Below are 23994 nucleotides of genomic sequence, written 5' to 3' on the forward strand. Positions count from 1 at the left end.
TGAGTTTTGCTTCAAGGTTGAAAACCCATTTCCTCCCTGATCTTGCCAAGTAATTTGTGTCTAGTAGGTGGTAAAGCTATGCCTGGTGGCATAGACCTGTGTGACCCCAGATACTTGAGGTTTACGTAGGTAGACTGCACATTAAGGCTACCTTGTTAACTTAAGGAGACCCTGTTTCAGGGATGTAGCGCAGTGGTAGAGCCCTTAGGCAGCAAGTAAGAGGCCCTCGGTTCAGTCCCTCAGCGCTGATAGAAAGTCCAGATACAAAATCCAGATACAAGGTTGGTAAGTATTTTGGATCAGTGGAGAAAAATTCAGTTACTAAAAATTTACATAAAGACAACTGGTCAGGCCTTGGAAGTTGGTGGAACAGAAGCTCATGCCAGCATTACATCCTGATCAATCAGCAGTTACCTGAGCACAACACGTTATTCTGGATTTGCATCCTGGACTACAACTACAACTACAGAATTGAATCGGCTCTGGAGATGAGTTAGGGGTACTGTAAATGACCTGATTTCTGTACCACAGTATCTGGACGTGTGTGACAGCATACACCTATAACTTTAGGAGTTCAAGACCAGCCTCTGTAGCACAGCAAATTCAAGGCCAGCCTGAGAGACATGAGACCCTGACTCAAAAACCAAACAGAAAAAGATAACAGACTAATTCCTTCCTTGTTGTGTTTTGTTTGTTTTTCAGTATGAGGATTGAATCTAGGCTTCCTAATTTTGATCATTACATTTTCCAGAATTGGTAATCTGGGTAAAACTTTAAAACCTTTGTAACTTTTCCATAAGGTTGAAATTTTTTAAAAAGAAAACATGTACACATGTATTCATGTGGCACATAATGACTTTTGGCCAGCAAGACCACATAGTCCTATGATACTGTGCCATGTCGCGATGTGGTCTTCATTTGTATGAGTGCACTCTGCTGTTCACACAGTTCCACACCTGTGACCGTGTGTTTCTCGTGACAGTGTACACATGTGTATGGCTGGACAAGACAAGAGGGAAACCTGCCTTCTGTGCTTGTGCCTGCTGGTACCTTTTCTTGATGTGTGTTAGATGTACACTGTTGCTTCTTTAAAACTCAGGTGGCTTCGGCATTTCCTCTCTAATCTTTCTTGTTGGTCTGCAGAGACCCTGCAGACGTGTCTTCGGAGAGTGACAGTGCCATGACCTCCAGCATGGTGAGCAAGCTTGCTGAGGCCCGGAGGACAACTTACCTCTCTGGAAGATGGGTGTGTGATGACCACAACGGTGACACCAGCATTAGCATTACAGGCCCTTGGATCAGCCTCCCGAACAACGGGGACTACTCCGCCTACTACAACTGGGTAGAAGAGAAGAGGACGACCCAGGGGCCTGGTGAGGGGCCAGATAGTCTTTGAAATGGGTGACGTGACAGCGTGGACAGTGCTGCGTGCGGCACAGTGCACAGCTGGGGGTAGTGCATGCACAGCTGTCTGCAAGCATGTTCCCATCCCAGATGAAAGCCGCATGCTCTGCAGGTGTTTAGTTCCCTTCTCCTCGTCCCCAGCTCTAGGCAGCGCAGCCAGTGTGCTTTCTACCAGTGGATGGGCTAGCCTAGACAGCTTAGGAGTGAAATCATGCAGTGTGTGTGTGTGTGTGTGTGTGTGTGTGTGTGTGTGTGTGTCTGTGTCTGTGTGTGTGTGTGTGTGTGTGTGTGTGTGTGTCTGTGTGTGCGCACGCATGCTTTCTTTCACTTGGCCTTTTACAAGTTCATGTCATAGCATATATTAGTACTCCATTGCTTTTTATGGCTGAATAGTTTTCCATTGTTTGGCTATCTTCATTTTATATATTCATCACTTGATAGATTGATGACATTTCACCTTTGAGGTTAATATTGCTTAATTCATATAAAAAGACATAATTAGACCAACTCTGGTATTTCATGCCTGTTATCCTAGCATTTGGAGGGCTGAGTCATGAGGATTGTCAAGGCCAGCTTGGACCGTATAGCAAAACCCTATCTATCTCTTTAGGTAGGAAGGAAGGGAGGGAAGAAGAGAAACTCCTGTTTATACAAGTGCATCTTGCTGCCTTTTGCGTATTGGCTTTAGTGTCTAGCTTTGAACTATTGGAGTACTAAATGGAAGTTGAAATGCCCTACAGTTTGTCTTGGGTGGAGAAGAATGGTCTATTACTCATTCAGCACATATTTTGAGTTGGACATTACTGGAGACTCTAGGTGTGTTAAGTTGCTTATTAAAACTAACCATGGCAGGCTATAAGGAAGTGGTGAAGGGGCCATACCCTGAGTGGGTGCTAAGAGAACAGCCAGGAGATTTGGGGTAGGACAGAGGTACAAAGAAAGGGACAACCTTTGGCTACCTTCAGTCAAGAAAGGCCTTTCTACATTGTACTTTAGCACGCCTTTAATCCCAGCACACAGGAGGCAAAGGCAGATGCACCTCTGGGTTTGAGGCTAGCCTAGTCTACAGAGGGAGCTCCAGGACAGCCAGAGCTACACAGAGAAACCCTGTCTTGAACTACAAAACAACAACAAAAGGAAAGGCTTTTCTGAGGAGGTGACGTTTGAGTTGGACGTTACTGGAGATCAAGCCCAGGGCATTTGCATGTTAGGCTATAGCCTCGCCCTTGTGTGTTTTAAAGATTTATTTTAGTTTTTAACTATGTGTCCCTGTGTGTCTGTGTGAATGTATGTACAGAGTGTGGGGACCAGAAGAGGGTTTCTGATCACCCTGGAGCTGGAATTCCATACAGTTGTACAGAGCCACTCAGTACTGGTGCTGGGAGCTGAACTCGGGGCCTCTGGAAGAGCAACAAGCGCTCTAAGCCTCTGAGCCATCTCTCCAGCCTCCTGATCCCCCCCCCCCAGCTCTTGATTTTTGGGGAAGGATCTCATGTAGCTCAGGCTGGCCTCAGATTTCTGATTCTCCTGCCTCAGCCTCCCAGTGTTGGCATTAACAGATAGGAGTCACCATAGTGAGCTAATTTGGTCATTCATTGTTAGGTGATACATTGCCAGGCCCAGTCAGTGTAGACTTTAATGCATTTATGCTTGGCTTCTTTAGAACTCTTTGTGTCTGATCATGCCGTGAGAGTGAAACCTGGTATCAGTAATGTCCCTATAAAACCCTAAGTGAAAAGTCTCAGTTCTGCTGTTTTTACTGATGTGGAGGTGCTCTGTGTGTGACTTCTGTGTCCATCCCCAGACATGGAGCATAACAACCCTGCCTACACCATCAGTGCTGCGCTGGGCTATGCTACTCAGCTGGTCAACATCGTCTCTCACATATTGGATGTCAATCTGCCCAAAAAACTGTGCAACAGGCAAGTGATCAAGGTGGCAGTACTTCGTCAGCCATTTCTTGAGTTCCTGGTGTGCCCTTACACTAGCTAAGAGAAGGCTTGGCAGAAATATTAACATTGTTTTCAGAAGATGTCGCCGGTTCATTGTGTTACAGTCATGCATGAATCTGAGGCGACGACGGAGACTCCATCTGGTTCTTGGGGAAATAACCAAAGGACCAGGGGATGCAGGGAGGATGCTGCAGATCCTGTTCACAGGAGCTGAGTGAATTGTGGTGGGGTGTGGGTTGGGAAGGTTGTTCCATTCTTATGAAAACCTCATGTTTACATTATTACTACTATTGTGTTGTTTGTTTTTTATTTTATTTTTTTTTTTTTTGTATTGTTTCCAGACAGGGTTTCTCTGTGACTTAGTCCTCCCCATCCTGGAACTCTCTTTCCAGGCTGTCCTCAAACATTCAGAGATCCACCTGCCTCTGCCTCCCAAGTGCTGAGGTCCAAGGGGTGTGCCACCCACTGCCCGGCCTCATGTTTAAATTCTTTTTTCTTTTTTGTTTTTTGAGACTGTGTTTCTCTGTGTAACAGCTCTGGGTGTCTTAGAACTTAATTTGTAGACCAGGCTGGCCTTGAAATTACAGAGATCCACCTGCCTCTGGGATTAAAGGCGTGTGTCACCACTGCCCAGCTTCATGTTTAAATTTGTAAAGACACAGTCTATCCAGTTCCCATTTAGAGCTCCCACCCTCCAGTTACCGTGCATTTACCACTGGACAGAAGCAGGCTATACTTAAGGGGTTTGTTTGTTTGTTTGTTCTTAAGCAAGGTCTCGTGTAGCCCAGGCTGGTATGGCCTGAGGCTCCTCTTGCCTCAGTATCTGGTTGCTGGGCTTTTGACATGTGCTCAAATAATTAACAGCTGGACTTTACCATGGTGATTAGTGCCGATGGAGATCAGTGACGGCAGGAGGGGCGTGGGTTATCTTTCCCCTCGGTTTTTGTTTTTTTCTGTCATGGGGAATTGGACCCAGATGGTCCAGTGCTCTTCCTCTGAGCTATATTCCTAACTCGGGGCATAGTAGGAAAGGAACCAGCCGTGGATGGTGGGTGGGATGCTAAGGAAGAAAGCTGCAGGCAGAGAAGGCAGTGGGGATTAGGAGGGGCGCACATGGGGCCCTAGGAAGTCTCCAGTGTCGCTGTGCACGGAGTGGGTGGTGGTAGAATTTCCTCCTCCACAGCCCTGTTGGTGCTTCACGTGCCCTGTGTGTCCCTTTCCGTAACATTCCTGCTTGTGTGACGTGAGCTCCTGAGGCGGAGTTGCTCAGTCACCCAGGGACCTGCAGCTGCAGGTGACGAGATGACGGGAGCTGCTCCCCATAAGGGCTGTAGCTCAGTGCTTAGGGAGCTCAGTGCTTAGGGAGTGTCTGTCCCAGGCGGTTTACTAAGGAGGAATGTGCTGTGCTGGTGCTGAACTGCACTTGACACATACCCTTCGGAAGGAACGTTTTAAAATAGACTGTCTCGGAGACCAATCTTAGAAGTCGTATCCTTGTCTTATTTACAGTGAGTTCTGTGGAGAAAACCTCAGCAAACAGAAACTGACTCGTGCGGTGAAGAGACTGAATGCAAACATCCTCTACCTTTGTTCCTCTCAGGTACAAGCCCTGGGCTTTGAACTCATTTTGAAGTCGCTGTGTGTTGAAAGTACTAATCAAGCCTTTGCTTTTTCTAGCATGTGAATTTGGATCAGTTACAACCACTGCATACCCTCAGGAACTTAATGCATCTGGTCAGCCCACACTCTGAGCACCTAGGCAGGTAAGTTGTATGTGCGACTTTTCTCTGAGCATTGTTTCTCAGTGGCTGCTTTTAAGTAGAACCAGGATGCACACTGGCCTAGTATCTGGTGTTCCCCGAGTCCTGAATTCTCCGGCAAGGACAGAAGTTGTACAGTATTGTGCAGAAGAAACAGCTGATCACGAGTCCTTGTGCTCTCCTTTTGCAACCATCTCCTAGAGAAAGTTGTGGTAGAGTGCATTTAGCATGTGACATGTAGTAGAGGGGCTCAGATGCCCTGGCCACCACCTTGTGCTTCTCTTGAAGCTCGTGTGTTTCTTTTCTAACTCGCCTCTGGCAGCTGTGCGGTCTTTTGTGTGTTTTCCTTTGTGCTTGCGGATGCTGTGTCCTCACCCGGTCAGTGTGATCACTGTTTGTTACAAGTATTGGAAGTCCGTAGAGTGAGCTGCCTTGAAGTTCATCTGCTTAAAGACAGAAATCAGTAACAGTGAACACCCCTCTCCCCCATGGTCTACTCTAGATAACTTTCAGGCACCCAGCCCAAAAGAGCATGAACTTCTTGAGGCTCATCTTCTGTAACCTGCTCTAGGCTCTTACCCATTATCCTTACTCTCATCAGAATGTGCACGTTTTTGTAGAGGTGGGGTATAGCTGATGTGTCTACACCTTGGAAAATGGGCTTTTACTAGGTGATTTTGCTCAAACTGTAGGCTAATGTAAGCACTCTGAGTGTGTTAAAGTTAGACCACACTAAATGTTGGTGTTTGTTACTATGGTGTATCAGAGTTTTTGAGCTGACTGAGGTGGCAAATGCCTGGATACAGCTACTCAGGAGCTGAGGCAAGAGGACCACAAATTGAGGCAAGCCTGAGCAACTCAAAAGGGGCAAGTGTATGCATGAGCCTAGCATGCGCATAGTTAAAAGTTATTTGCATTTTTGACTTATTAAATATTTTCAGCTTTCAAGTTGGGGAGCATCTGTGGAAAGAAAACAGTCAGGTTTTATTTGACACACATTTCTTTCTTTCTTTCTTTCTTCCTTTTTTTTTTTTAGGTGGCTGGAGAGACAGCTGTGGGTGCTGGGAACCGAACTCTTATATTTTTGGTTGTGAGCCTAGCCTTTAACGGCTGAGCCATCTCTCCAGCCCGACACACATTTCTTGAGTGGCCTCTTGACTAAGGAGTAGTCTGTAGGAAGCAGGTCTGAGGCAGTGAACTCCTTCATCACTTTCTCAGCTAAGGATGTGTGTGCCATTTCTTCCCCAAAGGAGGCCTGGTGGAGAATTCCAGCAGGCATTTCAGAGTTTTGACAAACTGACTCCAAAGTTCACCCTGCTGGAGCATTGGCAGCCGGGGCAGAGTAAGAATAACAAGGGCTGGCCCTTTCCAAACAGGGCACATGAAGTTAATTTTTAAAAATGTGGCTTTTTTGGGAGGGGCAGGGGCGGGCAGTGAGATAGCTCAGTAGGTAAAGGGATAAAGGGACTTTACCTGATTTGGATTGCCCCGCCCCACATGGTGGAAGGAAAGAAATGACTCCCACAAATCGTGCTGTGACTTCCACATGCTTGCTGTGGCATGCCCACCCCCAGTAATATAAACAAAAAATAAAGTTTATTTAACCTTTAATCCCAGCACTCAGGAGGCAGAGGTAGGCAGATCTCTGAGTTCAAGGCCAGCCTGGGCTACAGAGTGAGATCCAGGAAAGACACAAAGCTATACAGAGAAACCCTGTCTCAAAAACAAAACAAAAAAAGAAAAAAAAAAAAGTTTGTTTAATTTCAGTATTTGGGAAACTGAGGCAGAAGGCCTGTGACTTTGAGGCCAGCTTGGGGCTACATAGTAAGATCTTGTCTCAAATACTACCCCCCCCCAATTAAGAAAGAAAGCTGCTGTTAGCATATAAATAGTATGCATGGTAATTAGAAAAGAGAATGAGTTATGTGGCAGATCATAGACCTGCAGGACTGTGTTTCAGCAGCCTGCTGAATTAGATGATCATAGTCAGTAGTGTTGGGCTAGTTGGCATTAAATGAGGAAAAAGTTGGTTTTCTATCATATTCTATATATACAAACAAGTTCCAGAAATAAAAGGTCCTGTTTTTAAATGATGTATAAGAGACCTAAGAGAAAAGACTAGTCTATACTCATAGGGTAGTGAGTGAAATTTTAACCAAGCCATACCTCAAAACTCAATAAGTGAAGGGAGCCCCACACATTACTATGTGGGAGCTAACTGACTCTAGTAAGGCCTATATCTTAAACAAAGAGACAAACAATAAACATTTGCAACATCTATAATAGAGAGCAAATCCAAATCTAGAGTAGGTCTGTCTTTCAGTCAGTAAGGGAAAAGCAACCTAGTAGAAAGATAAAGAATTCAAATTGCTTGCCTGGAAGAAATGTGTTATGTTAAAAAAAAAAAAAAATCCTCCATCAAGAGTAAAGACATGGGCTGGGGGGTGGCTCACTCCAGTGGGTTCCAGTGTTTGCTGTACAAGCAATGAGACCCAAGTTCAGTCCCTGAAACCCACGGAGAAAGGCAGCTGGGTGAGGTAGCACACATCTGTAGTCTGAGATGGGAGGCCGACAGAAGAATCGCCTAGAAGCTGTGGACCAGCTTTCCTAGTGTACACAAGTTCAAAAAGAAAAGTAGGAGGAGAGAATCACTCCTGAAAGTTGTACTGTGGCTTCCACATGAATGCTCGCTTCTGTCTCTCACACACACAGAACAAAGAAACGCAGCAGCGTGAGTCGCTTTCCTCTCCCATGCCCCGTAACGCCCGACTCAGATGATCTTGGGATGGGAGATTGTGCTTATACAGCCCGTCTATGTCCACACAGGTCAGGACCCTTTGAAGTGCGAGCAGACCTTGAGGAGTCCATGGAATTTGTGGACCCTGGAGTTGCTGGAGAATCAGATGTGAGTGGAGACGAGCGTGTGAGCGATGAGGAGACTGACCTGGGCACAGACTGGGAGAACCTGCCGAGCCCCCGATTCTGTGACATCCCTTCCCAGCCAGTGGAAGTTTCCCAGAGCCAGAGCACCCAGGCATCTCCACCCATAGCCAGCAGCAGTGCTGGTGGGATGATCTCGTCCGCCGCGGCCTCGGTGACCTCCTGGTTCAAAGCATATACTGGACACCGCTAGTGAGTGTAGACCAGGACGTGTGAAATCTTTCCCACTGCACTCGAACAACCTTGTCTGTGTAGTTATCAGAGGGGCTAACCTAGCATTAGGACAAGCACGTGTGCCTGCCTGTCAGGGGGCCTGTGATGGTGATTGACGTGCTCAGGACCTCTGCCAGCCCTGAGCCTGTGGCCTCCTGGCCCCTGGTCTGAGCCCCCTCGACCCCACAGTCAGTGTGCTGGTTCCTGGGATGCCGAGTCTTCCCGACACTAAGTTCTAGACTTTGTGAGATCACAAGGAAGTGTTTCTTGGTGGTAAGGAATGGAAGACAAAAGCTGAGTTTGTTTTGTCTGTCATCTTTTTGAGAGACTTGCCAGCCACAGCTTTGGTCTTACAGGGGAGACAGTCGTCTCGGGAGGGGAGGTGGTGAAAGCTTTTTGCTATCGTCGTCGTCGTCGTCATCATGCATCACATTCCTGATTTTCTACCACACACCAAAGAAACCGAGGTCTTTAGTCTACAGACCACATGACGGATGGGGGAGTCCTAGCTGTGATGTTTGGAGATGTCCAGACAGTTTCCTTGTATTCTGAGGGGAAATGAGTTCATTCTTGTGTAAGTCATTGGAGTTCTCTGTACTATACTCACTTTAAAGTGGTACTTTTCCCCTTTATCATTCCCTATGTGAGCTAAATGCTGCCTGGGCACAGTTTGAACACTTGATGAAGTGCTCATTCTCTTCTGTCCAGTTTCTTGGCGGGGAGGTGTTCCGGGGAAACGCCTCCTGCTTGTTCCCGGTGTCTCCTTGGTTCTGGAGGCAGCACCTTGTGCAGTGTGGAGCACCGTGCAGCAGTCCCAGGAAGTGCTCAAGGAATTTCCTCCAAGAGACCATTTTCATGACAATCTTACAGAAAACTATAACGAGAGGCATTATGTTCAAATTTGTAAGTAGTTCTTTCTTATTTTTAATAACTTCAAAAAAGAAAGAAGGCCTAGGTAACAGACCACAGAAGTCCTGTGAAAAGCGCCCTCCGAGGTGGGGGCGGCGGCGGCGGTGGCAGTGCCGTACAGTGCCTGGGGCGATGGTGTGTACCTCAGGCAAGTCCTTCAGCGGTTCGCTGCCCCCTAGCTTCTGCTCACCGGTATGGTTGATACTTTGCAGGCTTAGGTGCTACAGAGCTCTTGCTGTTGGTAGACTTGTAAAAAGGATTGGATCCCTACCAGGAGCCCCATGGTCTCCAGCTCTAGATCTCCACCTGGGGAGGAGACGGCTTCCCTCTTGCAGGCCTTCATTTGACTGGTCTGTCCTGCTCAGCTTCATAATTGTTGGGCTTGCATTTTGCCATCGACTTCTAGAATTTGCAGACTGAGTCTGGTAGAATGAACAGATACCAGGTGAAAAAGAAACCATGAGCTTGAGAGGAAGCTTCAGAAAGTGCAGACATCACGGACTCCTGTCTACAGCGGTTAACAAAGCAGGCAGGAAGTGTAGGGTTGATGGTATTTTGTTTTTAGTATCAGATAGAGGCACTTCGGTCACTTTACGTCACAGGAAATGATTGCCCCAGGCTGCTGAAATCCTTTGAGTTTCATTATTTTGCACTGGATCCACCTGTTGTAAATATTCTTAAATACACATTTCAACCACTGTTTCCCCGTACTCTTTGCTGCTTATTAAAACCTTCCCTGTAGGTGCAAGAACTATATGTAAACAGCTTTCTGAAGAAATGGAGCTGGTATTTTTTTAAACCAAAAGCCATAGAAGTTGGTCATGTTTTCCATTTTAAAATGATTTATTGACAAAAGGTAATACTAATAGAAACTCAGAGTACCGAGTAGGCTGCTTAAATGGTCTTATAAAAGACATTTTTATGTAATTGAATAGAACCAAGGAAAGCTTGCCACCTGTGTGACTTACTGGAGAGGCTGTAAGTCACCGTGGTCCGGACAGCGCTGGGCGAGGAGGCAGGGTGCTCTGGAAAGAATTGAGCATCCGAACCCTCGCTGCAGCTGAGACTTCCACATCAGGGAAGTCACACAGATTCCTCTCAACTTTTATTGTATTCCTGCAATAAATCCTTTAACAGTACTCGGCTCTGTGTGCCTTTTCCCAGTTACTGTTTGTTTCTGTTACATTGACGTTAACAAGAGTGCAGACTAACCCTGGAGTGCTTCTTGGAAATTAAAGAGGAACGCTTAAAGAATGTTTTGCTTGGTAAGAAATTTGTTTTTAAAATTACTGATTACAGTGCCTTTAGTCATGATGGCCCATCTTTGGCAGACAAGAAAGTAGGTGTCACGCATTTCATTCTCCGAAGACCTGTTTTTCCTTGATTGCCATAACCTTGAGGCTTGACCTGGGAAAGGATGGGCCTCTGAGATGCCCGCATGGAACCTGCTCCCTCAAATGTTAGAGGGACTTCTCAAGCCAAGATGAGTCTGCTAGCTTTGGAAACCTTTTTTGTATTTAATCTCTCAGATGGGCACCAGTAGCTTCCGGGGTCGTGTGGAAGAGCCACCTAGAAGTAGAGGGTAAGTGACTGAGGTGGGACAGGTTGGGCCCTTAGGAAGGATGCTGAATGGTTAGTCGTGCCATTCATTGCTTTCCCTGGGATGGAAGGAAGGCTCTTCACAGAGGGGTTGGGCTTCCGAGTCCCTGCCTTTCTGTTTTCCTAGTTAGAAGCCAGGAGCAGGTTCCGTGTAATGTGAAGGAAGGAAGGAAGGTGTTTCATCCATGGTCACATTTGTCTGCGGCAGGAAGTGAGGCAGACGGGAAGAAAAGGAGACTTCCCAATAGGTGGGGAACGCTTCAATAAAGTGTGACAGGAAGTCTGAACCTGGGCTTGGGCATGACCTCTGAGCACCTCAGTTGTGCTGCCCCCCCCCCCCCCCAATCAAGCATCTGGTGAGAAAAGAGCCTGGAAAGGGGTTTTCACCCATAGAGTTAAATGGATGAAACAAAATTTTCTATAAACACCAAAAGCCACCCGGGTGGCACACTTCATTATGAAAATCACTTTGTGTGCACACGTGTGATGTCAAACAACTCATGTGAGTCTTTTCTCACTCTGCTGTGTCCCAGGGATGGAACTCAGGTCTGCAGATGTGGTACCCAGTGCTTCCACCCCCTGGGCCACCTCGGCAACCTGGGACAAACTTCTTGAAGAATTCAAATGGTGATTCAGCAAGACCCACAATAACATGTTGTCATTGTGTGTTTGTAGAAAGGAGTACAGGGGGCTGGGATGTGAGAGGGTCTGATGGAAACTTTAGTGGACTTAAAATGCCAGAAGTTAACCTGAAAAGATGGCTTAGAGGTTAAGAGTGCTGGCTGCTCTTGCAGAGGACCTTAATTCAATTCCCAGCACCCCCCTGGTGGCTCACAACCATCCTAACTCTAGTTCCAGGGGATCCACTGCTGCCTTCTGGCTTCTGTGGGCACCAGAGATTTGTGTGCTGCAAATACATATATGCAGGCAAAGCATTAATACACATACAAATAAGTCATAAATCGTTGTTTTGTGTTTGAAGCAGTCTCTCACTACAAAGCTCTGGCTGGCCTGAAACTTGCTATGTAGACCAGGCTAACCTCAAACTCACAGAGATCCACCCACCCCTGCCTCCTGAGTGCTGGGATTAAAGGCATCAGCTACTATGCTCAAGCTATAAATCTATTTTCAAAAGCCAAGAAAGTGACTGGAGGTTCAAGGTCGGTGATGACAGTGGGCTGGGGCAGGTTGAGAGAAAACTCTTCAGTCAAGACTCTTTCTGAAGTGTTGATGCTCCCAGAACCACACCAACATTCCATACCCACCTCTCCTTGGAGTATGGTGGTGTAGCATTTATTATGACTTCCGAGGACAGCCAGATGTTGAGGAAAGTACTTCCCTGTACTTGTTTTTTTTTTTTTTTTTTCTTTTCTTTTTTTTTTAATTCTGGCACGATCAGACGCCTGATGGCCTGGGAATTGAACCCAGGTCCTCTTGACCATGCAACTGAGCCACCTCTCTCCTCTCCCCCTGCACTTGTTTAGTAGTGCATTTCCTAAGTTCTGAAGACATTTCTGCGGGTATAAACAAGTATGTGCATCCTAGCTCTCGGTTTGGATAATTGCTCACTGGTTTGGCAGCAGTAGTCAGGAGGTGTCAACAGTGACAGGCACAGCATCAGATCTGCAGTTGAGGAGGAGGTGGTCTAGTGGTGACAGGGAAATACGCTTTCTGGTGGGCGCTGCTGCTGCTGCTGCTGCTGCCGGCATAAGAGAGTTCTGACTCCTTGATGACCTTAGAGAAAGACTCTAAAAGCAGAGATCATCCGCTGCACTGGGCATGCCCAAGATGCTTACTCTAACATCTCCCTTTCTACTGGTGTGAGCCTGTAGTTGCAAAATCAGCATCACCTGGGAACTTGCTAGAAATTCTGCATCTGGAGCACTCCCTTGGGCCCACTAAATCACAGCCTTCCTTTCTACACATCACTGAAGTAGGCTGGGCAGTGGTGGTGGTGCACTCCTTTAATCCCTGCATTCGGGAGGCAGAGCCAGGTGGATCTTTGTGAGTTCAAGGCCAGCCTGGTCTACAGAGCGAGATCCAGGACAGGCTCCAAAGTACACAGAGAAACCCTGTCTCGAAAACAAACAAAAAAGAGCATTGGAGTAGAGTTGCATGGTCAAGAGGAAATAGAACTTAATGCAGTGGTTTGCTGGTCTCACTAAAGTTATTCTGCTCTGAAATTGGAATATTTAAGCACTAAGGGCCTCTGGAAGAGCCTCAGGATTTAGGCAATAGGTTCCTTCTTCCCAGGCACAGAGGAGGAGATTCTGAAGTAGCCTTTAAGGGGCTTTATGTTGGGGAAAGTCTGACTGATACAGTGACTGCACCTGCTTCCCATATCCTGCCAAGGGCTTTCTTGGGTTATCTCCCCTTGCCCTTCCAGGCTCACTCCTTCCTGCTCAGTGGCCAGGAGGCTGATTGGCTGTATCACCTTTTGGTGCCTTCCTGCTTCATCCCGTGTTTCTTCCAGTCCTTCCCAGGCCTGTGAGCCCTCAGACCCATCACGACACACAGCCCTTGGTTCTGTCACGCACACCTTGTGAAGCAGCGCTGCCATCTGGGACTCCTGGGGACTCCCACTTCCGGAAGTTGATTCTACAGTTTAAGGACGAGCCTTGAGCTTTGTCCTCCACAGATAAGGCCATTAAGTCTTTGGCTAGGTGTTTGACCTTTATTCCTAGCACTGGGAAGCAAAGGCAGAGAGGCAGCTGTATCTGAGTTGAGGTTAGCCTGATGTAATGGTTTGAAAGAAAGTGGTCCGCAAAGGGAGTGGCATGGTTAGGAGGTGTGGCCTTGTTGGAGGAAGTGTGTTACTGTGGAGGCGGGGTTTGAGGTCGCATATGTTCAAGCCACTCCCAATGAGACAGACCACCTCCTGTTGCCTGCAAGCCAAGAAGTAGGACACTCGGCTACTTCTCCAGCACCATGTCTGCCTACATGTCACCATGTCACTCCATGAGGATAATGGACTGAACCTCTGAAAATGTAAGCCACCCTAATTAAATGTTTTTCCTTTATAAGAGTTCCTGTGTTCATGGTGTCTCTTCACCAAAATAGAAACCCTAACTAAGACACCTGGTAGTCAGTACATAGTGAGTTCCAGGACAGCCAGGGCTACTAGTGAGTCTCAACAAAACAAACCCTGAAGTCTGAAGGTGTGTGTCTGTGCAGAGGACAGAAAGAGGGGGCAGAGGTGGTGGTGGATGGCTGAAGGTAAGTTTTCTGTCTTTGCCCTGGGTTTGGCAAATACTGGGGATGGCACACCCCTATATCCACACCTTATAAATTACACATGAACTTGCTCATTTTCCAAGTGTAGTTTTTTTGTGTGTTGTTTTTTGTTTTTTGTTTCTTCAGAATCTGCTTAGCAGGTTCAAGAAGGCCAGGGCCAATACTACTGCTGGTCATGGGAAAGGTCATCCATGCCACAGGTCCCAGTTTGAACCCTGGGGTAGCCAGCCTCCTGTCTCTGCTTGGGAGGGAAAATAAGGCCAACGCAGAGCCAATAACTACCCTCCCTGCAGCCACTCAGGCTGCTCAGAAAGGGCTGGAGAGGGAGGGTAGACTGAAGGTCAGCAGCCCAGAATGAGGCAGGCTGGGTGGGCCAAGCTTGGCTCCATTCCTACCAAACTAGGCACAGCTATGCAGACAATGTAGCAGGGACAAATTGGATTAAATACAACTTCCCAGTTTCTCATTGGATCCAGCCACTGATTTTCTTTTTAAAAGAACATCAACATACTCCATAATAGACCATTGTCAGGTCAGAGACTCTGCTTTGATTTTGTGGTTCAGTGTGTGCAGAAGAGCAAGGAGGGAGGTCATGTGAAGGGCACAGCAGATTGTATACCCACTGCTGTTGCTGCTCTGAGTCCTGCTGTCTGCATACTGCTCACCACAGCTGCAGCAGCTAGCCTTGCCTGGCTGACGTTACATGCTATGCACTGTTACTAACTACCTTCAGGCAAGGGGGAGGCACCAAATTTTCATTTGGGCATATGCTACTTTCCCCTCAGTGCTCACTTGAGAACCTACTTCGCATGTGCTTATCATTTCAAAGTGAGAACATTTGAGGGCCTTCTTGATTTTCACAAACCCAACCTAAAATAGTTTGAGCTCGGTATGATGGTACAACCCTGTCATGTCAGCACTTGGAAGGAGAGAGGAGTATTCCAAGTTCCATTAGGAGACCCTGTCTTTACAAAGTCAGGCGGACAGGGCAATGGTGGTGCACGGTTTCAGTCTCAGCACTCCAGAGGTGGAGGATCTCTGAGTTCGAAGCCAGCCTGCTCTACAGACCGAGTTCCAGGACTACACAGAGAAACCCTGTCCTGTGGGAAAAGGGAGGGGGGAGGGAGCAGGCATGGTGCTCCCCCAGCACTGAAGAAGCTGAGTCAGAACAAGTTATGGTCAACCTGAGCAACTTGGAATCCATCTCAAAATTAAATGCAACAAATCATGCGTGAAAGGGCAGAGGTACAGCTTAATGGTGACCCATCTACCTAGCATGGCTCTGGGTTGGACTCCCAGGACCAGAGTGGGGTGGGGAAAAGTAAACCCTCCAGAACAGATACCTTTGGAGACTCACTTCTCTACTGAGGGACCTTAGGAGGTGAAAACGGTTTCATTGGCTTTTTTATAATTAGAGAAATTAGAGGGGGTATGTGTGCTACAGACATCAGCGGTAAGAAGACCTTTATGTGGACACCAGGCTCGCACAGCAAACCCCTTTACCAGAGGAGCATCTTGCCAGCCCTCATTGGCTTGAAGTAGGTCTCCTCCTTTCCACAAGGGATGCCATCTCTGGGCCATTCCAGGCCTGCTCCCAGCTGCTAACTCTAGTGACCTTGTTCCCCTCAAATAACAAGGTCAGCCTCCTAGAGGGGTGCTGCCCCACTGAGGTTCTGCTTCAACAGCTAGGCACAGATAGATGCCTGACCACAATGTCTGCTCTTCCTGTGCGGCTTTGCAGACATCAGCTATGGCCATAACCTTCCACAAAGTTCAGAGTGGTGCTCACAGCAGAAGGGATGGCGTACTTGTCACACTTTTAAGTCTTAACACTAGTCCATTTGAGCCCAAAGGAAACAGACTTGAAACGATAGAATTCCACTGTGTGCACAACGTACGATTACAGGACTTGGTACCTGATGTGCAGTAGATGATGTCAGTTTATTATTGACACTGCACATGGTGTGAAGAAGGGTTTAGTGTCCAGTGACTCTATGGGATATGTGAGGCAGTCTGCTCGAAGACGACAGATAGTCTGCTGAGCAGAGAGATGTCAACAGTTGATGTGGCAGAGAGTGCTAGTACTATGTCCAAGATGCCTCAAAAGGCTGACAGACACCGAAAGTACACATGACAAAGGGGACTAGACAAAGCCTAAGGGAACCCCACGGTCAGGCCAGGAGCACCTGCCCATTGTCCTGCTGTTTGGGAGCTGCTGGCGGCAGTAGTCTAGAGCAGGCATCTGTAATAGTGGGGTCCAGAACAAAACAGCCATAGCTCCTGTAGGAACTTCTCTACACAAGCAGTTTCCTGGGAGCAGCTATGTCCAGAGACAGACCCTTCAATTCTCTTCGGGTTTCCATAGAAATTTATGGAATGAGCCAGTGTTGTCCATACTTGCCAGCACCTGTCACATTGAGTTGGCACTAGGAAGCCAGGTCTGATGGTACATGTCTGTTATCCCAGACACTCAGAAGGCTGGGGCAGGAGGATCATAAATGTAAGGATGTCCTGGGCTATGTGAGACCATGTCTCAAAAAAAAAAAAAAAAAGTGTGGAAAGGGTTGGGAATTTGGCTCACCCATGGAGAGCGTGCTGACCAAACATTGGTTGCAAACATGTTATGAAGTAAGTGTGTACCACAAGAGGCACTGAAGGTAGAAGCTGAAACTAGCTACCCCGAGGCCAGGCAACTACACAGAGGGATACAGAGGGCCATGTTGGGGCACCCGACAGAGGAGACAGGACCGAGTGCCGGCAGATGCTGGGGTGGAGCCAGCAGAGCCCAGGACAGACAGCAACAAGCATATTATGTTTGGGATTTTGTTGAAAGAGTCTCACTACGTTAGCGCAGGATGGCCTCAAATAGGTGATCCCAAGTGCTGGGATTACAAATTGTCTACCAAACACGAATGCATTCTCTTTGTCCCTTCCCCAACTGGTAGCAAGAGCGTGTCAAACCCTGAAGTGGGAGAAGCCCTAGGAGGGTGGCAGCGCCTCCTGGAGGGGCTGCGAGTGCAGTTTCCTCGGCTGGGTAGGACGGGTGGGCCCTGCAATGTCTATGTCGTGATCCTTTAGTGATGCGGGAAGGGACACCCGAGCTGACATGAGTACTTTCCTGGGGGCTTAATATTGGCTGCTTTTCCAGAGGACTGGGGTTCAGTTCCCAGCACCTACAGGAGAGCTCTCAACTGTCTGTAACCCCCACTTTAGGGGACATATTGCCTTCTTTTGGCCTCTACAGAACTGCGTGCAGGCAGTACACAAACATCCATGCAGGCAAAACATCTATCCAGAGACTCTTAAAACCAAAGTCAAAGAGTGGGTTATTTCTACAGTCAACACTAGGGGGCAACATAGTCTTTCTCAAAAAGCAGCGTTACATTCTGGAGTAGAGACCAGCATGGGTGCCTTCTGATAGCACCAGCAAAAGCCTCTATTCAGCACTGGGAACCCTGTCCTGCCACAGGTCAAATCGGGCCATCTATTTCTGAGGTAATGCCAAGTAGCATGGGGCCACCCTGTGCCCCTGCTCTCGGTCAGCCCAGCCCCACCCCACTCACAGCTGTGTAGCATGTGATAACCAGGTCAGAAATGCTGACTCATGAAAACCCAGCTATTTACCCCGTGTACCCATGAGGGAGAGCCATGGCCAGCAGCACTGGTTGAACACACAGTGCATGGGGTATGTTACACCCTTGTCATCCTGGGTGTTATCTCCTTTAATCCCACATTGTGAGGAATTAAATAACACAAGCTTACTGGACCCTGATTGCCAGTTTGGCACAAACCAAGAGCAGATGTCTTGAAGACAAGCTGTTCTCAGCCTGAGTCTGCACGCCAGCATAGCATGGTCCATTTGTCAGGGGTGGCCTCCCTGGCATGGAGTCACTTTGCAGTTTCAGCCTGCCCTTAGCAGTTATGGCTAAGGATAAAAAACCCAAACAGGAGAGATGGCTCAGCAGTTAGGAGCCACTGACCCAAGTTTGGCTCCCAACACTCATAACTGCTTGTAATTCCAGATGCAGGGGATCAGACATCTTCTGGCTTACAAAGACAAATGCACTTGTATGTATACACACACACACAAATTTTAAATCTTAAAAAAAAAAATCAAAACTAATTCTCGTTTGGGAGCCGCTCTGCCCTCATGCCCCTCTGCTCAACCAGGTCGATGTCATCCTGCCCTCAGCGCCCTGCGAGTCCTGGTCAAATCTGTATCTTCTTAAAGGTCTCCACTGCCCTTGATTTCCCATCACTCACCCGCAGCTGCCGTCTGTCCTCCCTGCCTGCAACTTCCATTAACAACAAGGTTTTGGTGCGTGCGTGTGTGCGTGCGTGCGTGCGTGGTTTATTTCAGACCAACCTAGTCTTTGGATTTTTTTTTCCAAACCCCAACTTTTGGGAGCTCAGGACTCCTCAGCTTTACTAAGCATCAGACAGCTGGCCACAAGCCTGAAGAGATTCTCAGTGGCTTCTAAGTGACGACGACGATGGACAGGCTGTGAGAATCCCCTGAACACTGCTTGCTGTACAGGGAATATGGAGTACGTATTGGACAGACAAGTTAAAAGCTACCCTCCCTTCTTTCAGATAACATTTTTAGGGTGTGCTTGAAATCTCTTTTAGCCCATGGATGCCTCAAGCTCAGCAGTGTTCTGGCCTTGTCCCCAGAGTTCTGGGATTACAGGCGTGAACCACCACAAACAGCTTCCAAACAAAACTTTAGAAGGACCTTAACCAGGGGTCTGGAGAATGCCACCACAGGTAAGAGCACTGGATGTTCTACCAGAGGACCTGGGTTTGATTCCCAACACCCACACGTGGGCTCACAACCCACTCTAACTCCAGTTCCAGGGGATCTGATGCCCTCTCTTGGCCTCTTTAGGCATCTGGTGAGCACACATCAAACTTTGGTTGTGGGGTTTTGTTGTTTTTTATTACAGCTCAATTCATAAGGACCTTAAAAACCCTCCCATTCAGGAGCTGGAGAGATGACTGGGGTAGAACACTCGGGTTCAGTCTGTTGGCTCACACTGCATGGACCTCAAGCTCCATGGTGCAGCTCGGCTGCCTCTGGCCTCCTCTGGTGCCGGCCCTCAAAAGGCAACCCGTGCACACACAAAATAAATCTTTGGGTTACAATGGCTCAGCAGTTAAGAAAACTAGTTGCTCTTGCAGAGGACCCAGATTTGGTTTCCAGCACACTTTCAGAGAGTCCCAGTACCGCCCACATTTACGCATAAAATCTTTAAAGATTATATCCCACCCCCTACCCTCCAAATCTTTGTAAACTCAGGCCCCATTTAAAATGCGCATTCTTTATTGAAGTATTTTTTTTTAAAAAAAATTTTTTTAACCAGACAAAAGGATGGACAATGTTTTAATCTGACTATTATATGATATTGTCTTATTCTGTTTTGATTATGTTTAGTCAACTGCCATAATATACAATATTGGATTTTCATCACATTATTTACAGAGGGGCCAATGCACTCATCTCCAGGTAAAGGCGCTCAGGTTTAATGTGCACTTTCACAGCCCCATGAAAACACAACCATTATATACACTGTAAACACCACAGGGCATAAAATCCATCTGCAAACATTCTCACAGGATCAAGCATACAAGGTGTAAGGTAAGGTGCCCAATTTTCTATTTTAGGCATAATTCTCAGAGGTTTTGCTTTCTTTTCCACTCAAGTACAGAGCCAGTACAGGAACACTTCAGATCCCCTTGTGGAGACTACCTGGTGACCTCTGAATGTCCTTGATGGAGGCAAACAGGCAGAGTTCTTCCCGGCTGAAAGGGTTAGATGTGAGGCACCACGACACGAACCATGGAACGCATCTCATGTACAGTTGGTAAATTCAGAGTTGAAAAACTGCCCAGCGACGGCAGTCTCATCTGCGCAGACTCCTGACGGGGGAGGAGTCGGCGTCTCAGGGTTGACTCGGTGTTTCACGGGCCTCTCGCCTGGACGTCAGTACTCCTCTTCCGGCTCGCCCCCTCTGGACTTCTTATGGAGTGCCCGATTGAAGCTGTGGCAGGCAGGTAACCAGTGATTGTCATGGAGGCCCAGCTTACAGCCGGGAAAGGCCTTCTGAGACCGGTGGCAGCACATCCAGTACCCAGGCCCGTAAGGCAAGGCCTGGCAGTAAGGTTTGGGGTGCCACCGGCACAGGGACACATCCCCTTTCACATACTTTTTCTTGCACTGCTTGCAGGGGTCTTCTCGATAGCGTGGGTCTCGAACCCACCGAGAATCTGCTGGCCTGATGTTGTAGTATTCGATGATGAACTTGAAATAGCGGCAGGTACATTTAAGAACTGCTAAACTCCTGGTGGGGAGTAACCTGAAGATTTTAACCATGATGTGGTGAGGCAGGCATACCATGTACTGCTGAGGCTCCAGAAGTTGCTGGATTTTAAACCTGGTCTCCAGGAAGTCCTGAGACACCTGCTTCTTCCAACTGGATGCCTCAAGCACTGGTAGCGTACTGTCCACCAGAGAGGCTGCCGGGACGGACGGCTCCACAGAAACCTCTTTCTCCTCGCAGACCTGGTGGCCCTCACCAGCATCTTGAGGCTTACTGGCTTCCGAAGCCTCCTGTGATGTGTGTTCGTCCAACTGGGAGCACTCTTGCTGGTCCTGTCCCGGTGACAGGAAAAACAGCATCCCTGGAAGAGGCTCTTCAAGGGGGTCTAAAGCAGAAGGCTGGGCTTTCTCTACTGTGCACACAGTGATGCTGATGCACACAGGTTCCTTTCTCTGGTCAGGGCTGTGGCTCCCGAGTGGAACAAGGGCTCTACTCATACAGCTGACAGCAGTTGTGGGCAGTTCGGGGGCTTGGAGACAGGTGTGAGAAGAAAAGGGCAATTCTTCAAATTCACCTGTCATTTCTATGTCGTGCCTGCTGCAGTTTTTCACAGCTGTGTGCTGACCTGGCTCTAATTCTGCACTGTCCACATGAAAGCTCACACCTGCTGGCAGTGAGGGACAGCCCGGAGACGTACCATCCCAGGCCTGGTCACTCCCAGAACAACAGTCAGCTGTGGAGGGTCCTTCTCCCACAGACAGTGACTGCATGGGGTGTCCCTCGATGTCGGGGGCGTCAGCGTCGTCCTCGGTGCCTTTTTCCTTTGCGTCACTGGCCTGAGCACCACTGGTGAGCAGCACCCTGCCGACGTGCCGACGGAAGCTGTTATTCCGCGACAGGGTCCCAGGTTCCCGCTGGCCCTGGTGCTTTAGACACTCGGACTCCAGCCTGGCCACCATGTCAAGGACACGGACTGGCTCGCTCTGTGGCCTGCCAGCCTCGGGATTCCCTCTTCCCGTAGGTTCTTCACAGGTTCCTGGAGCAGAGCAGGGCTCAGGTGCAGGTGGCACACCTCGGGACTGGCCAGTGATCTTCACAATAGCAGGCGAATTTGTGCAGGTTTTTGCACAGCTAGCTAGCAGAGCAGTGGCCCTCTGCTCAAGGAAGGCAACCATCTGTATCACCGACAGAGGCCGCCCCGTATAGACACCATCCCCACTGTCACTGACATAATGCACAGAACAGTGCTCGATGCCACATGCGAAGGGCTCCGGCTGGTAGCACTGGCCGTTGATTTCTCTCATTCTTTCTAGGTGCACCTTGGCTCTCTTAAGATCCCCTGACTTTTTCCTTCTTTTAGTGGCTCTCCCATCGATATCCCAGGAGCTCTTGATCTTCATAGGCCCTATCATCCTACTGCTGCACTGGTGGGCTGCAAAGAATGCAATCTTCTCCTTCGTGTTCCCAGGCTTGACGATAGCCCAGCTCCCGGGCAGCCCTTCTTCTTCACTCTGGTGGACTGTTGCAGACGGCACATTCTTTTTGGCTTTCACATTCAAGCTGTTCTCCACAGGACTCTTCCCACTCATACTGCACAGAACATTTGGAGAAAGGATCCCAAAAGGTTTTCTAGATGTTGCTTTGCCAAGGGAGGCTGAAGGAAAGACAGTTGGTTTCATGTAGTTAGCTTTGCCCTTTTCATCACTGACAGAGTTTGGGTGGCTCACAGGCGTTCGCAGGGTGTCCTTGCTGACTTCGAGAGGGTGCTCTCTCTTTTGGAGTTTCCAGTATGGCTTAAGGTGCATAACAGATGCCCTGGAAGAGGAGAGAACAGAACTGACTTAGGTGCAGCTTCTAGCAAGAGAAATTGTTTTCCCAACTTTTAAAGTCTTTACCAAAAGTCACAGTTCAGCTCGTTAGGGCTAATACTGTAAATGAATCCTTTAAGTGAGTTGATGTACTGAGACTGCTTCCTTATCACATCTAGGCACAGAGGTAGGAGGACTAAAGAACTCCCCTGACCCCAAGATTGTTCATTTCATCTTGTTTTTAGGAGACAGGGTTTCATGGAGACCAGGCTGGACTAGGACTTTCTAATTCTCCTGCCTCATAATCGCAAGATTACATGCAGTGTTGGGGATTGAACCCAGGACTTTGTAGATACTAAGCAAGTACCCTACCAGCTGAGTTACAATCCCAGCACCCCACCACCACCACCTCTGCTTCCCCATAACTAGTCTCTCATCACATAGCCCATGCTGGTTTCAAACTTGTGATCCTCCTGACTCAGCTTCCCTCAATGCTGGGACAACAGGCATGCATACCACACCCAATCCTAGTAGATTGTTTGTGTGGTGGTGTTTTGTTTTTTTTTTTGTTTGTTCTGAGAGTGTCTCAGTTTGTAATCCTGGCTGTTCTGAAACTCCCAAAAGATCTGTCTGCCTTCCAAAGTGCTGGGATTAAAGGTGTGGCAGCAACTTTCAGCCCCTAGCATATTTTTAATTGTTATCTTTCTAGGTCATCACAACTTGCAGTTTATTGGCTGCATGTAAAAATAATTATTTCCTCAACCCTTCCCAGAGTGTTAGCTATTCTGCTCTCTATGACTTTTCACTTGTTTGCAGTGGGCTTCATCTATAGAATCTACAGATGTGAATCATCTGAACTGTCCATCCTTACTGTCCTTTTGACTAAGACAAGTGTCAGATCTAAGTGTCACAGCTGTAGCTATCTTAAATAAAACATGGAGCCCATGTTCGCCACTAATTCTGAAAACATCCAACTAGTCCAGACAAACAAAACAAAAGCCATGGTGCCTTTCTTTCCTGGCCAGAGGGTAAGGATGAAGGCATTTCGGAAATGAGACAAAGATGATTACTGGACACTGTCCTGTGTCCTGGTCTCTGCTATCACGAGTAGCTAGACGGGGAATACAATCCGGGCAAGGTGTTTCCTCTCTGGGTCTGTGTAGATATGCTAGCTGAAGGATTGAAATACTAGATAGCCCAACGACACCTACCCTAGCCCTTGCCACAAAAACTCCCTAGGATTGAAGAAAGTGTGTTTTCTAGAGATGTCTGGTCTCCTGAAAAAAAATCCTACCAACCAACATAAAGCAGGTTTGTGACAGTGAGTGAGGCCACACTTGCAGACCTGCGCATGGAGATGATTCAAGTGGAGATGATCGCTTCAGACAGGCATCCTGGGGGCACAGCCTTCACATGCATGGCTTTCTGAGTGTCTAACTACCTTCAGGTATCAGTGCTGATGGTCAAGTGTGGACGTTGTTCTTTACCTTTCATTTTACCTTTTGTAGTTCTCTAGTCCAGGCTCGGCTGTCTTCCATGTGAATGGAAACTGCATTTACGGTCTATAAAGTGCCTCTTAACAATTCCTTGACATTTAGTCTATGCAGGCACAGGCGAATGCCGTGCAGCTCATATGGAGCCGCAGAGGACAAGTGGCGGAGTCGGTTCTCTCCTCTCACCATGTGAGTGCCGGGATCAACTCGGGTCTCCAGGTTTGGTGGCAAGCACCCCTACACGGAGCCAGCTCTATCCTGCTCTCAGGCAGCTCAGACCCTAAGCACATGGAGAACGCTTCCCCCTTTCTGCCCTACAACATTGTCATATGCTATAATTTAGTCTTCCCAAAAGAATTCTT

General features: G+C 48.0%; 2 protein-coding genes across 7 annotated transcripts in view; one reads left to right on the plus strand and one right to left on the minus strand.

The window, feature by feature from the left end:
* Atg14 (autophagy related 14) overlaps positions 1 to 10317 on the plus strand; it is a 37996-nt gene extending 27679 nt beyond the window's left edge. The window contains exons 6-10 of the mRNA XM_028873569.2: positions 1144 to 1373; positions 3209 to 3326; positions 4866 to 4956; positions 5034 to 5119; positions 7943 to 10317. Of these exons, the coding sequence (XP_028729402.1) occupies positions 1144 to 1373; positions 3209 to 3326; positions 4866 to 4956; positions 5034 to 5119; positions 7943 to 8249 (832 nt within the window). The 3' untranslated portion in view covers positions 8250 to 10317. The remainder of the gene's footprint in view (positions 1 to 1143; positions 1374 to 3208; positions 3327 to 4865; positions 4957 to 5033; positions 5120 to 7942) is intronic.
* An 8999-nt stretch (positions 10318 to 19316) lies between these two features.
* Positions 19317 to 23994, minus strand: part of Fbxo34 (F-box protein 34) — a 74386-nt gene continuing 69708 nt past the window's right edge. For all 6 annotated transcript variants that reach the window (XM_028873570.2, XM_028873574.2, XM_037208593.1 and 3 more), the window contains exon 2: positions 19317 to 22146. In XM_028873570.2, the coding sequence (XP_028729403.1) occupies positions 19995 to 22146 (2152 nt within the window). In that variant the 3' untranslated portion in view covers positions 19317 to 19994. The remainder of the gene's footprint in view (positions 22147 to 23994) is intronic.

Source organism: Peromyscus leucopus, chromosome 9 (genome assembly GCF_004664715.2).
Source record: "Peromyscus leucopus breed LL Stock chromosome 9, UCI_PerLeu_2.1, whole genome shotgun sequence".
NCBI lineage: Eukaryota > Metazoa > Chordata > Mammalia > Rodentia > Cricetidae > Peromyscus > Peromyscus leucopus.